The sequence below is a fragment of the Haliotis rufescens genome, unplaced genomic scaffold (genome assembly GCF_023055435.1).
Source record: "Haliotis rufescens isolate VD_foot unplaced genomic scaffold, xgHalRufe1.0.p SCAF_8, whole genome shotgun sequence".
NCBI lineage: Eukaryota > Metazoa > Mollusca > Gastropoda > Lepetellida > Haliotidae > Haliotis > Haliotis rufescens.
Window position 1 is genome coordinate 18,494,335 of NW_025964372.1, and position 12,460 is coordinate 18,506,794.

The window sequence follows — 12,460 nt, forward strand, 5'->3', positions numbered from 1 at the left end:
GGGCCCTCGTACCCCATGTAGGGCCCTCGTACCCATGTAGGTCCCTCGTACCCCATGTAGGGCCCTTGTACCCCATGTAGGGCCCTCATACCCATGTGGGTCCCTCGTACCCATGTAGGTCCCTCATACCCATGTAGGTCCCTCGTACCCATGTAGGGCCCTCATACCCATTTAGGGCCCAAGTACCCATGTAGGGCCCTCGTACCCATGTGGGTCCCTCGTACCCCATGTAGGGCCCAAGTACCCATGTAGGTCCCTTGTACCCATGTAGGTCCCTTGTACCCATGTAGGTCCCTCGTACCCATGTAGGGCCCAAGTACCCATGTAGGTCCCTTGTACCCATGTAGGTCCCAAGTACCCATGTAGGTCCCTCATACCCATGTAGGTCCCTCGTACCCATGTAGGGCCCAAGTACCCATGTAGGTCCTCGTACCCATGTAGGGCCCTCGTACCCATTTAGGGCCCTCATACCCCATGTAGGTCCCAAGTACCCATGTAGGTCCCAAGTACCCATGTAGGTCCCTCGTACCCATGTAGGGCCCAAGTACCCATTTAGGGCCCAAGTACCCATGTAGGGCCCTCGTACCCCATGTAGGGCCCTCGTACCCATGTGGGTCCCTCGTACCCATGTAGGTCCCTCATACCCATGTAGGTCCCTCGTACCCATGTAGGGCCCAAGTACCCATTTAGGGCCCAAGTACCCATGTAGGGCCCTCGTACCCATGTGGGTCCCTCGTACCCCATGTAGGGCCCAAGTACCCATGTAGGTCCCTTGTACCCATGTAGGTCCCAAGTACCCATGTAGGTCCCTTGTACCCATGTAGGTCCCAAGTACCCATGTAGGTCCCAAGTACCCATGTAGGTCCCAAGTACCCATGTAGGTCCCAAGTACCCATGTAGGTCCCAAGTACCCATGTAGATCCCTTGTACCCATGTAGGTCCCAAGTACCCATGTAGGTCCCAAGTACCCATGTAGGTCCCAAGTACACCTGACCCGTGAAGATTCCCGGATAGAATAGGTCTTCAGCAACCCATGCTTGCCGTAAAAGGTAACTATGCTTGTCGTTAAAAGCGACTAACGGGATCGGCTGGTCAGGCTCGCTGACTTTGTTGATGCATGCCATCGATTCCAATTGTTTGGATCGATGCTCATGATATCAATCACTGGATTGTCTGGTCAAGACTCGATTATTTTACAGACCGCCGGCATATAACTGGAATATTGCTGATTGCGGCGTTAAACAACAAACCAACCAACCCAAGTACACCATGTAGGTCCCATATACCCCATGTAGGCCCTACGTACCCATTGTAGACCACAAGTACCCCATGCAGACCCCAAGTACCCATTTAGGTCCCAAGTACCTCATGTAGGTCCCAAGTACCTCATGTAGGTCCCAAGTACCCAGTTGTTTTGTCCTCCGACTGCCAATCTCAGCCTGAAGTCTATAAAAGCTATATGTTAACTAGTTATATTAACCTCTGTAAGATTTCCCATAGAGATATTATAAACACCACATATCACAAGCTAAAGGTGAGATCAAGTCAATTAGCAATTTTGTCTACAAGAAGCAAATTTGACCAGTCCATTTCCTTGATTGAAGAGCAATTGTACCACTGTGGCCAAGCAATTAGGGCAGTTGTTGCCCTTCAATCAATGAAGGCAGTAATTTTATTGGTCACTTGCAGATGACCACATGATCATCCCTGGTCAATATCACTGTGTTATTCCCTACAATGATAAACTATGCAGTGTCAGAAAGAATGGAATGTTGAGTTGTGGTTTCATTCTCTAGTCCCTTGGGTACAAGAGCCTTGTGTTGTGTTATTAGGGCTTCTAGGGTTAATAATGAAGCTTGTATCTCGTGATTGGGTATTTTAGGGTACTTGTTCTTGTGTACAGCGCACAGGTCACAAATAAGGTGAAGCTACTCCAACTACACCAGAGAGTAGTTGGATGGGTGACTGGCAGCTTGATTCCTTAGTTTCTTGGGCCTCGGCCTGCCCCACACATGTGGTTTCTCTATGGGCAAGTGACTTTGTCGAAATATGCCTCTCTTCACCCAGCATTGAATGGGTACCAATAAGGAGGAGATGGTAATGTGACTGTTAACCTTCTAGTGCCTCATAGGCAGCCTATGGGTTGTATACTCCCCAGGGAGCTGAGAACGATAAATGAGTAAACTTTAATCGATCACTGCATGGTATTCTAGTGATTAATAACCTGGTAATTGCATGATTGGGATTTTATTTGGAGTAAAATAATAGTTTCAGATACTGTTTCTACCTTTGAAGATCCGGGGTAGAATAAGTCTTCGGCAACCCATGCTTGCCGTAAAAGGGCGACTATGATCGTGTGGTCAGGCTCAATGACTTGGTTGATGCATGTCATTGTATCCCAATTGCATAGATCGATGCTGATGATGTCAATCACTGGATTGTCTGGTCCAGACTCGATTCTTTACAGACCGTTGTCATATAGCTGGAATATTGTTGAGTGAGATGTCAAAAACAAACAAACAGATACAGTTTCTTCCGATCATTATGATTGCATCAAACTTCTTCTAAGTTACATATGTGTTATTTTTGTGCACAGCTTATTCCTGATAATTTCTGGATTAGCATATAAAACAAATACATCTTAGTCTCTGCAAGTAAAACAATGCCATGCATAACAGGAAATACAATTGAAATGGTAAATCATCATGTCTAGTTTGTTGCAAATTTCACTTTCATTGATTAGGTCTTTTATCTCCTGTCATTTCACCTGTAGTGATACAATGAAGTTTTTGACACTGAACAATACACAGCATAGCAGTTTTCCCAGAAACTTCTTCTCAAGAATGGAGGAAGCACGTTATGCTGAAGTGCATACGATCCACAAGAAAATATGGTAGTGATATAAATACTGCAGAATCTGTCCAAACTGGACTTGAGTGGCGCCTAAAGTTTATCCTGGTGTAGACCAAGGTCTGTAATAGTGAGATGTTACTAGGAGCTGCTTCCACTGCTCTTCCTGTGGCAGTGATGTTTCCACATTAATTTAAAGAAATACCCTTGCAAGCCTTTGATTCAACTCATAATCCATAATTTTTAACAAATGTTTTGTGAAAACTTAATTCCTAAATTGGAGAAAGCTTCGAAGGTGAAAACAGGGTTGAAACTAAGTGCTCAGCCAGGCTAGTTGTGTTGAGCTTTAATGGATTGTGCCAGTGAGATGGGTGAAAATATAATCAGGGTTAGGGAGCATCATTTACATGATAATTTGGTCCTTTGTTCCAGAGGAAGTTCGGTTGGAGAGATTTTACTTGATGATAAATTAACACAGTAAATTTGGGATCATAAATTTAGGGCGGTATTGACCGAGGTCTGGATTAGTCAGTCCTGTTTTGACAGATTCCACTGAATATTATATTCAGAGACAAATATCACTTTACTAACTGGGTTGATAAAAAGAAATCTTCTTCTTTTTAGGATAATGACACAACCTTCATTATGTCATCACATTATAACGAATCTAAAACACAATTTTCAATATAATATTGGGGGATTGCGTGAGCCAGGGCCATTAGTTTCACTTAATGACAACTTAAGAAACTGAATGCATTAACTGAATGCATTAACCAAATAGATATCTCATGCACAAGACAGAGCTAAAGCCGTAACGAGGTACTCAAGATTTTCATTAAAGGCGATTGCGGAATCTTCACAAGGGTTTCCGACATCATGCAAATGTTTCCGACTCCAGTAAGGTCTTTTTCATACTGCTAAGTTTGTGGACGTCTTTGTAATCCTGCTAAGTTTGTGGCCGTCTTTATGGTGCTGCTAAGTTTGTGGCCGTCTTTATGCTGCTGCTAAGTTTGTGGCCGTCTTTATGGTGCTGCTAAGTTTGTGGCCGTCTTTATGGTGCTGCTAAGTTTGTGGCCGTCTTTATGGTGCTGCTAAGTTTGTGGCCGTCTTTATGCTGCTGCTAAGTTTGTGGCCGTCTTTATGGTGCTGCTAAGTTTGTGGCCGTCTTTATGATGCTGCTAAGTTTGTGGCCATCTTAATGATACTGCTGATTGGTAAGCACTGATCTCCAGATTTCAACTGTGAAAAAATCCTGACATATGAGGATTCTGTTGAAATTGAATTTAGTAATTCTGGGTTGAACAGGTCCCCATTAACCTATGCTGGTCGTAAGTGGTGACATCATGGATCGGGTGGTCAGGCTTGGTTGATTGCGTGTCATTATACCCATGCAGACAGTGTAAGATGCTGCTTACAATATCAACCATTGGCTTGTCTGGCAAGACTCGATTATTATAAGCATATGTCAGGAACATTGCAGTATCACAAACAAACAAACCATGTATGGATGTAGTGGAAGGGTTCTTGCTATTTTTGGATTTTAGCTTCTATACCTATTTTTTTCTGGATAGATGTTCCTGAACCCGGATTTCCAACCTTATAAAAACCAACAAACATTCTTGTTGGTATTTCATTTCAAGTTTTCTTATGATGAAATAATAACTTTTTGAAATAATCTCTGACACAAAGCGTCTTTCAGTCTCCTGCATCTTGGGACTGCCTCCGTGCTCTGCCCGGAGAGCGGAAGGTCGGGGGTTTGATCCCCAGCTGCATCATACCAAAAGACATCAAAAGATGATGCTTGTTGTTACCCTGTCTGGCGCTCGGCATTAAGGGCTAAAACAAGGACTGGTCAGCTTGGAGTCAGTATTCTGTGTTTGAGTGGAATATTCGTGTTAACCTGCGGCATGGTATCTCAGTGGGCTAGCACTATAAAACTGGCATCAGTCTGGACTAGTACAAGCAGCCACAGACACCCACACACTCACAGCGATTCGCTGTACAGAGTTGTCCCTTGGGCACGCCAGAAACCTAGGATTGTGGGTTCAAATCCTGGTTCGCCCCGATTATGTTTCTAGGCTTGTCAGCACCATAACCGTGCTCGTGGGTTTCACGGAAGTGGTAAATGTCTGAGACCTGCATCAATTCAGGCTTTCCTCCAACATTAAGCTGACACGCCGCTGGAATACTGTTAAAAGCGGCGTTAAACCCAACTCACTCACTCACTCACCTCACCACCTCCTGTATCTTGGCTAAGGTAATCCAAAAAGTACAAGAATGTGATAGCAATGAAGTTTTTTTAAAAACTGATTTTATCATGAAAGAGATGAAGACAATGTTAAGGTTTAAATGGATACTTGGAGATTCCAGGTGAAAACAGAGGTCCCCCCAAACCTATGCTTGTTCGTTAGAGGCGACTAACAGATCAGGTCATCAGTCTTGCTGACTGGGTTGATGAATGTCATTGTATCCCAACTGTGTGGATCAGTCCTCATGTCAATCTCTGGGTTATTTGGTCCAACCTTGATTGCTGACTGACCATCATCATATAGCTGGAATATTGCTCAGTGCAACGTTAAACAGTAAACAAACTACATTTGAAGAACAGTTCACTTCCCTGTCACTTCCCTGTTGTTTGTATTATCAGTGAATTATCTCTACATCTAATTTTAGTGTCAGAGGGATAGACAAAACAAGATTGTTATGTAGGCTTATGTGCCATGTGGGTCCACAGATTACTGTAAGAATACTTGTCCAATAATGTATATTTACCTCCACTGAAACAGTTTGGGGCATCGGGATAGCCTAGTGGTTAATGTGCTATCCTATCACGCCGAAGAGCCGGGTTCAATTCCCCACATGGGTACATTGTGTGAAGCCCATTTCTGGTGTCTCTGCCTTGATATTGCTGGAATATTGCTTAAAGTGGCGTAAAACAATACTCACTCACTGAAACAACCTCCTTCCCTGCAATACTCTCTAATTACTACTGATCCCAACTGGGACTCCAGGGCAATAGAACCCTAGTATCCCATATCTGTCATAAGTTCCAAGGAGGATTGGATGGCTACAAGGTGGAACAATGTAACTTGTTTGTCATCTCCTCATTGGCTGAGGGGCGGTCGGGTAGCCTAGTGGTTAGAGCGTTGGCACGCCACGCCGGAGACCCGGGTTTGATTCCCGGGTTCGATTCCCGACATGGGTACAATGTGTGAAGCCCATTTCTGGTGTCCCCCGCCGTGATATTGCTGGAATATTGCTAAAAGCGGCGTAAAACCATACTCACTCACTCACTCACTCACTCACCTCATTGGCTGCAGAGATCATTGCTCTGTAGAGAACCAATTTTTGACTTAACCACACCTGATTACTTATGGCTGCCATAATATTGCTGGCTGTGGCATAAACCAACATTCACTCCTCCACCTAATGACCTTATTGTACATGTAAGTTGGTCCTGAATTAGCCCAGTTAATCTCCCTGTACAGTGTTTATCTCCCTGTACAGTGTTTATCTCCCTGTACAGTGTTTATCTCCCTGTACAGTGTTTATCTCCCTGTACAGTGTTTATCTCCCTGTACAGTGTTTATCTCCCTGTACAGTGTTTATCTCCCTGTACAGTGTTTATCTCCCTGTACAGTGTTTATCTCCTGCAAGGACGTGCTCTAGGTCTCGGTCTCTCTTCAGGAAACTAGAGATTATAATTAGTTATTTTTACATTTGAAGGAGTGGTTAGATCAAACCAGAAATAACTACATTTGCCTTAAGGATTACACAACGTGATTGGGTTGGTGCAGATTTTATTCTACCTGTGAGTATGAAACAGGTAGATCTCAGGTTGATCTCTATTCGAACAGAACATCAGCCTCAGGTAGGTCTCTGATTTAACATCAGCCTCAGGTAGATCTCTGATTGAACATCAGCATTAGGTATAACATCAGTATGGTAGATCTCTGATTGAACATCAGCCTCAGGTAGATCTCTGATTGAACATCAGCTTCAGGTAGATCTCTGATTGAACATCAGCTTCAGGTAGATCTCTGAATGAACATCAGCATCAGGTAGATCTCTGATTGAACATCAGCCTCAGGTAGATCTCTGATTGAACATCAGCTTCAGGTAGATCTCTGAATGAACATCAGCATCAGGTAGATCTCTGAATGAATGTCAGCATCAGTACACCTGGTAGGGTTTGACCACTTGGTTCCCTCCTGAATTGTCTGCTATGTATGAGAGTAACAAATCTTCAAGAACAAAACTGACTTTTAATTTTTTAGTGGATTTCTTAGCTAGCCAGCACTGACAGTTCAAAAAGAAATATCCGGGCGTCAAATACTCGGTGAAACCGGCAAATCTGAAAACATGTACTGTTTATCCCCAAAATGTGCCTGATGACAATCCACTTGCTTTCCTGAAATAAAATGTTTAGAGCAAAATATATTGCTATATCGTTGTTTTGCAGACTGTTGAGTAGAGCGAGCGTTTGTGCTGCCACCAGGGGGCGACACTGCTGCCTCCATGTGGTTGCTACCCGAGCCTACCATGGGCTGCGGAAGGAGTAAGCATAGCTCCAAAAACAGCTCCGATGACTCCGCCGACCGTGAAGTAAAGCAAGCACAGAAACTTCTCGCAAAGACGGACAAGAGCAATAAAATAGGTATGTTTCAATCATTCATACATCGGTAGCTTATAGGTTTTTGAAATTGTCACAGAAGTGGAAAAAATGTTGACAATATGGTAAATGTTTTGTGGACTTGCAATCACATTCCATTCTGGAACTGCTCTCCTCCAACTCATTACTTAAACAAATACCGTGTTTGAAGCATTTATCCTACCATTGACACAGGTGGTTCAGTTTCCACTGGTACATGTTAAGGACATTATATACCCTTCATGTCAGAGTGTTGAGATCTAATTGGGTCACGTGATCTTGATAAAATGCTATGTATCCTGCCTGGGAGGGAAATATATTTCTAAGTGGGAGAATAAATCCCTTATACCCCGCCATGAAGAAAGCAGGCTGCACATGGATTTCTGAGGAGAGGAATAAATCCCTTATACTCCGATATCTTGCAAAAAACTAAACTTTGTTTGTGAAATGATGAAAGTGACACAAAACAGCGCAAGTTATCCTCAGTTCAATCAAACACCTGTTTTCTATCAATTTTAAATTTGTTTTAATTCTTTTACAATGGTAGATTAAGACATGTTGGCAAGATAAGTTTGTTGTATGGTATAGCCTGACCAATGGGTGGCCAAGTGTTCTAAGGCACCGCGTTTCGCTGTGCAGAATTGCGTCCCTTGGACACGCCAGAAACCTATGATTGTGGGTTCAAATCCCGGTTTGCCCCGATTATGTTTCTAGGTTTGTCAGCACCATACCAGTGCTCGTGGGTTTAAACGAAGTGGTAAACATCTGAGACCTGCATCACTTTGGGCTTTTCTCCTACATTAAGCTGACACGCCGCGATATAACTGGAATACTGTTAAAAGTGGCGTTAAACACAACTTACTCACTCACTCTTGTTCCATGGGGATGTTGTAGGGCAAAATAAGTATGCATTTATTGTTATTAGTCCTGCACCATGACTGTGGAGTTTATATTTTTAGTTGTTTGTTTTTACTGAAAGCCTAGGCAAGTCTAGATCAAATTAACCAAGTCTAGTTTGCTTCATTCCACATGAAAGGTTCTTTCGAAAAAAATAGTTTTATCATTTCAAAGACATGTTTTCATTGACTAAGTGTGAGTCTGTTATTAGTATTAGTATTTGTATTATTATTAGTATGTTTTGACTGAACCCCACCTTCACCATCTCTAACCCCGTGGGGATTCTGACTAGAATTGGTCCCCAGCAGCCAATACTTGTCATAAGGGGCAAATATATCCTTTGACTGGGTCTTGTGTCCTTGGTTGATTGCATGTCATCATACCCCAACAGCGTGTGACGTTGCTCAGTCACAACTGCAACATTTTGCTACATGTGGATGTGTATTTGACCACACACAACATGATATTCTGCCACGGAACATGATAAATTGAAGGAAATGTCAATCCGGCTTTTGTATCGGAGACGATAATATCGGCAGGAAGTAAACAAGGAAGTAAACAAGGAAGAATTGGGCTTGCCGCACTGGCTATTTGGCCATGAACGGAGTTGGGTAGCTTTGTTGTTGTAGTGTTGTTCACCAACACTCAGGCTTCATTTCCTTCATAGTATCATGGTGGCGGTCGGGAAGCCTTGTGGTTAAAGCGTTCGCTCGTCACGTCGAAGACCCGGATTCGAATCCCGACATGGGTACAATGTGTGAAGCCCATTACTGGTGCTAAAAGCGGCGTAAAACCATACTCACTCACTCACTCACTCGCTCACTCGCTCACTCATGGTATCATGTGAATCTCATTGTTGCTTTCTCCTGCATAAGCTAGTATGCTTTAATGTGGCTGTAATACTGTCGTTAGTGGCAGTATGCTCAATTTACTCAATCATTCACTGAAATTCTATTGTTTTTTGTCATGTAAACACTCACTCACTCACTCATGTGCAAATGTAGCTTAGGCTTTCCCTGCAACTGTTTACATCTTCAAGAAAGAGACAAAACCTTTCTTCAGATTGTATTTGCAGCTGTTTATTGATTTCTGCTGACTAGACATGGGTTTTGTACTTCTATTAAATCTAAAAATAAAAGAGATTTATTCCCTTGCCAGTTTTGTGGCTCGTAGTTGCACAGTGATATCTTGCTTTTCATAATTGCTGGGACAGTAATGGCCCATTTCATTTGTGTGAATGCACGAGTGTGGAGATCGATCTACAAAGTTGTCCCTGGTGAGTTTGAAACTATCAAACTACAAGGCTGTGTGAGTGTTTGAGTGTGTGTGAGTGTTTGAGTGTGTGTGTGTGTGTGGTTTGTGTGTGTGGTTTGTGTGTGTGTGGGGGGGATGTGGGGTTTAACTCTGTGTGTGGTTAGTGTGGAGTGTGGGGTTTAACTCTGTGTGTGTGTAGTTAGTGTGTGTCGTTAGTGTGGGGTTTAACTGTGTGTAGTTTGTGTGTGGTTAGTGTGGGGTTTAACTGTGTATGGGTATGTGTGTGTGTGGTTAGTGTGTGTAGTGGGGGATGTGGGGTTTAACTCTGTGTGTGTGTAGTGTGTGTGTGGTTAGTGTGTGGTTTAACTGTGTGTGTGTAGTGTGTGGTTAGTGTGTGTAGTGGGGGATGTGGGGTTTAACTCTGTGTGTGTGTAGTGTGTGTGGTTAGTGTGTGGTTTAACTGTGTGTAGTGTGTGTGTGGTTAGTGTGGGGTTTAACTGTGTATGGGTGTGTGGTTAGTGTGTGTAGTGGGGGATGTTGGGTGTGGGGTTTAACTGTGTAGGTGTGCCTGTTGGTGTAACAAGTAAGTGAGGTTTGTGTCCCTGTGTATGTGTTTGTGTGTATGGATCTGTGTGTGTGTGTGTGTAGTGTGTCTGGTGTGTGTGTAGTGAGTCTGGTGTGTGTGTAGTGTGTCTGGTGTGTGTGTAGTTAGTGTGTCTGGTGTGTGTGTAGTTAGTGTGTGTGTAGTGTGTCTGGTGTGTGTGTAGTGTGTCTGGTGTGTGTGTAGTGAGTCTGGTGTGTGTGTAGTGTGTCTGGTGTGTGTGTAGTGTGTCTGGTGTGTGTGTAGTGAGTCTGGTGTGTGTGTAGTGTGTCTGGTGTGTGTGTAGTGTGTCTGGTGTGTGTGTAGTGAGTCTGGTGTGTGTGTAGTGTGTCTGGTGTGTGTGTAGTGAGTCTGGTGTGTGTGTAGTGAGTCTGGTGTGTGTGTAGTGTGTCTGGTGTGTGTGTGGTGTGTGTGTAGTGTGTCTGGTGTGTGTGTAGTGAGTCTGGTGTGTGTGTAGTGTGTCTGGTGTGTGTGTAGTGTGTCTGGTGTGTGTGTAGTGAGTCTGGTGTGTGTGTAGTGAGTCTGGTGTGTGTGTAGTGAGTCTGGTGTGTGTGTAACAAGTGAGGGTGTGTGTGTGTGTGTGTGCGTGCGTGCGTGCGTGCGTGCGTGCATGCGTGCGTGCGTCCGTAGCAAGTGAGTAAACGAGGGTTGTTGCTGAAAAGTGTTCCAAATATTATGTTACAATGAAAGCATCACGTTTCTGTGGGATCAAAGCCCAAACTGAGACAGGTTGAAGCAGACATTGAAAGGTACCCTGGAGTTGAAGTATTCAAATTTTGTGAAGGGTCATTAGACCTCAATCTTGTTACTGAAATTCTGAAACCCCAAACCCACAGAGCAATGATATTCCTGGCAAACATGATGTGGTGGTCTTCACAATTCAGATTCATTCAGATTTTTATTCCCTTGACACCAGCCAACTCAATCTTTTCTGTGAAGCCCCAAGCAACAAAACGGCTGATGAAACATGGAAGGTCACTGAAGCTGCGTTGAGCTACAGAAGATAGCCACAGGAATGATGCAATCACAATGTTTTCAAGAAAAAGCCTGTTCTCCGGGAAACAAAGTTGTTTGAACGTGATAGGAGGTGCCTTCTTGTTTGAGATCGATACACACCGACCATTATAATTAAATTGAAGCGTTTTATCTCAGGAGTATATTTGAGTTTGTCGGTTTTGAGAATCAGGAGGATATTTATGAGAGATGTTCCGTGCATTTTTATCTCGTGGAGATCAGAAAGTGGTGGTGTGATGAAGTATCATTGATTCACCTCGGTTAGATAACTGAAAGACATGCAGTTGGGACTGGATGACCACTCTGTCCAATATTTTGTCAGCAAGATCCTCACTTTCTTGCTGACTCGACATGGTTCTTCATGCAGATACAGGAGAGGAAGAGGCACATCGTGACATGGCTAATGCGAGCTGTTGTTGTCATCTTCGCTCACCTTGGCAGGGTTGTCTAGTGGTTAAAGTGTTTGCTTGTATTGCCAAAAACCTAGGTTCAATTCCCCTCATAGGTGCAAATTGTGAAATTCTTTCTGAGTATGGCACTCACTCAGTCTTTGCCCGCAAACCCACCTGCCTGCCCGTTCATTGTGTCAGTCACATGGCTGAGGGCCTAAAACAATATTTGTATAACAATTCCGGGGATAAAATAAGAAATTTGTCATTCTTGAAAAATAATAATAATAGTTCACTTGTAAAGTGCATGACTCCACATGCAATGTATGATCCAAGCACTACCTTCCCCACCCCACGCCCCCCAGTGTATTTTTGCCTTTATTATATCCATCAACATTGTCTATAATAGTATTGAGGAAATAATATGTGGACTGGTGAGCAGATAACACCTACTACTCATAATTTACATGATAAAAATATGACATTTATCCTTCAGAATGTTTTACATGATCAAAATATGACATTTATCCCTCAGAATTATTTACATGATCAAAATATGACATTTATCCCTCAGAATTATTTACATGATCAAAATATGACGTTTATCCCTCAGAATTATTTACATGAGATCAAAATATAACGTTTATCCCTCAGAATTATTTACATGGTCAAAATATGACATTTATGCCTGGGAATGAAGACCACCTCAGTGGCCTAGTGGTAGAGCGTCTGCCCAGAGAGTTGAAGGCCGGGGGTCATACCAAAAGACATTAAAAGATGGCACTACTTGTTACCATGGCCTGT

General features: G+C 43.3%; 1 protein-coding gene across 6 annotated transcripts in view; it reads left to right on the forward strand.

The window, feature by feature from the left end:
• The window catches only part of LOC124142467, a 94,020-nt gene that overhangs the window by 64,202 nt on the left and 17,358 nt on the right, over nucleotides 1–12,460 (forward strand). For all 6 annotated transcript variants that reach the window (XM_048389613.1, XM_046510945.2, XM_048389610.1 and 3 more), the window contains one exon: nucleotides 7,313–7,507. In XM_048389613.1, the coding sequence (XP_048245570.1) occupies nucleotides 7,369–7,507 (139 nt within the window). In that variant the 5' untranslated portion in view covers nucleotides 7,313–7,368. The remainder of the gene's footprint in view (nucleotides 1–7,312; nucleotides 7,508–12,460) is intronic.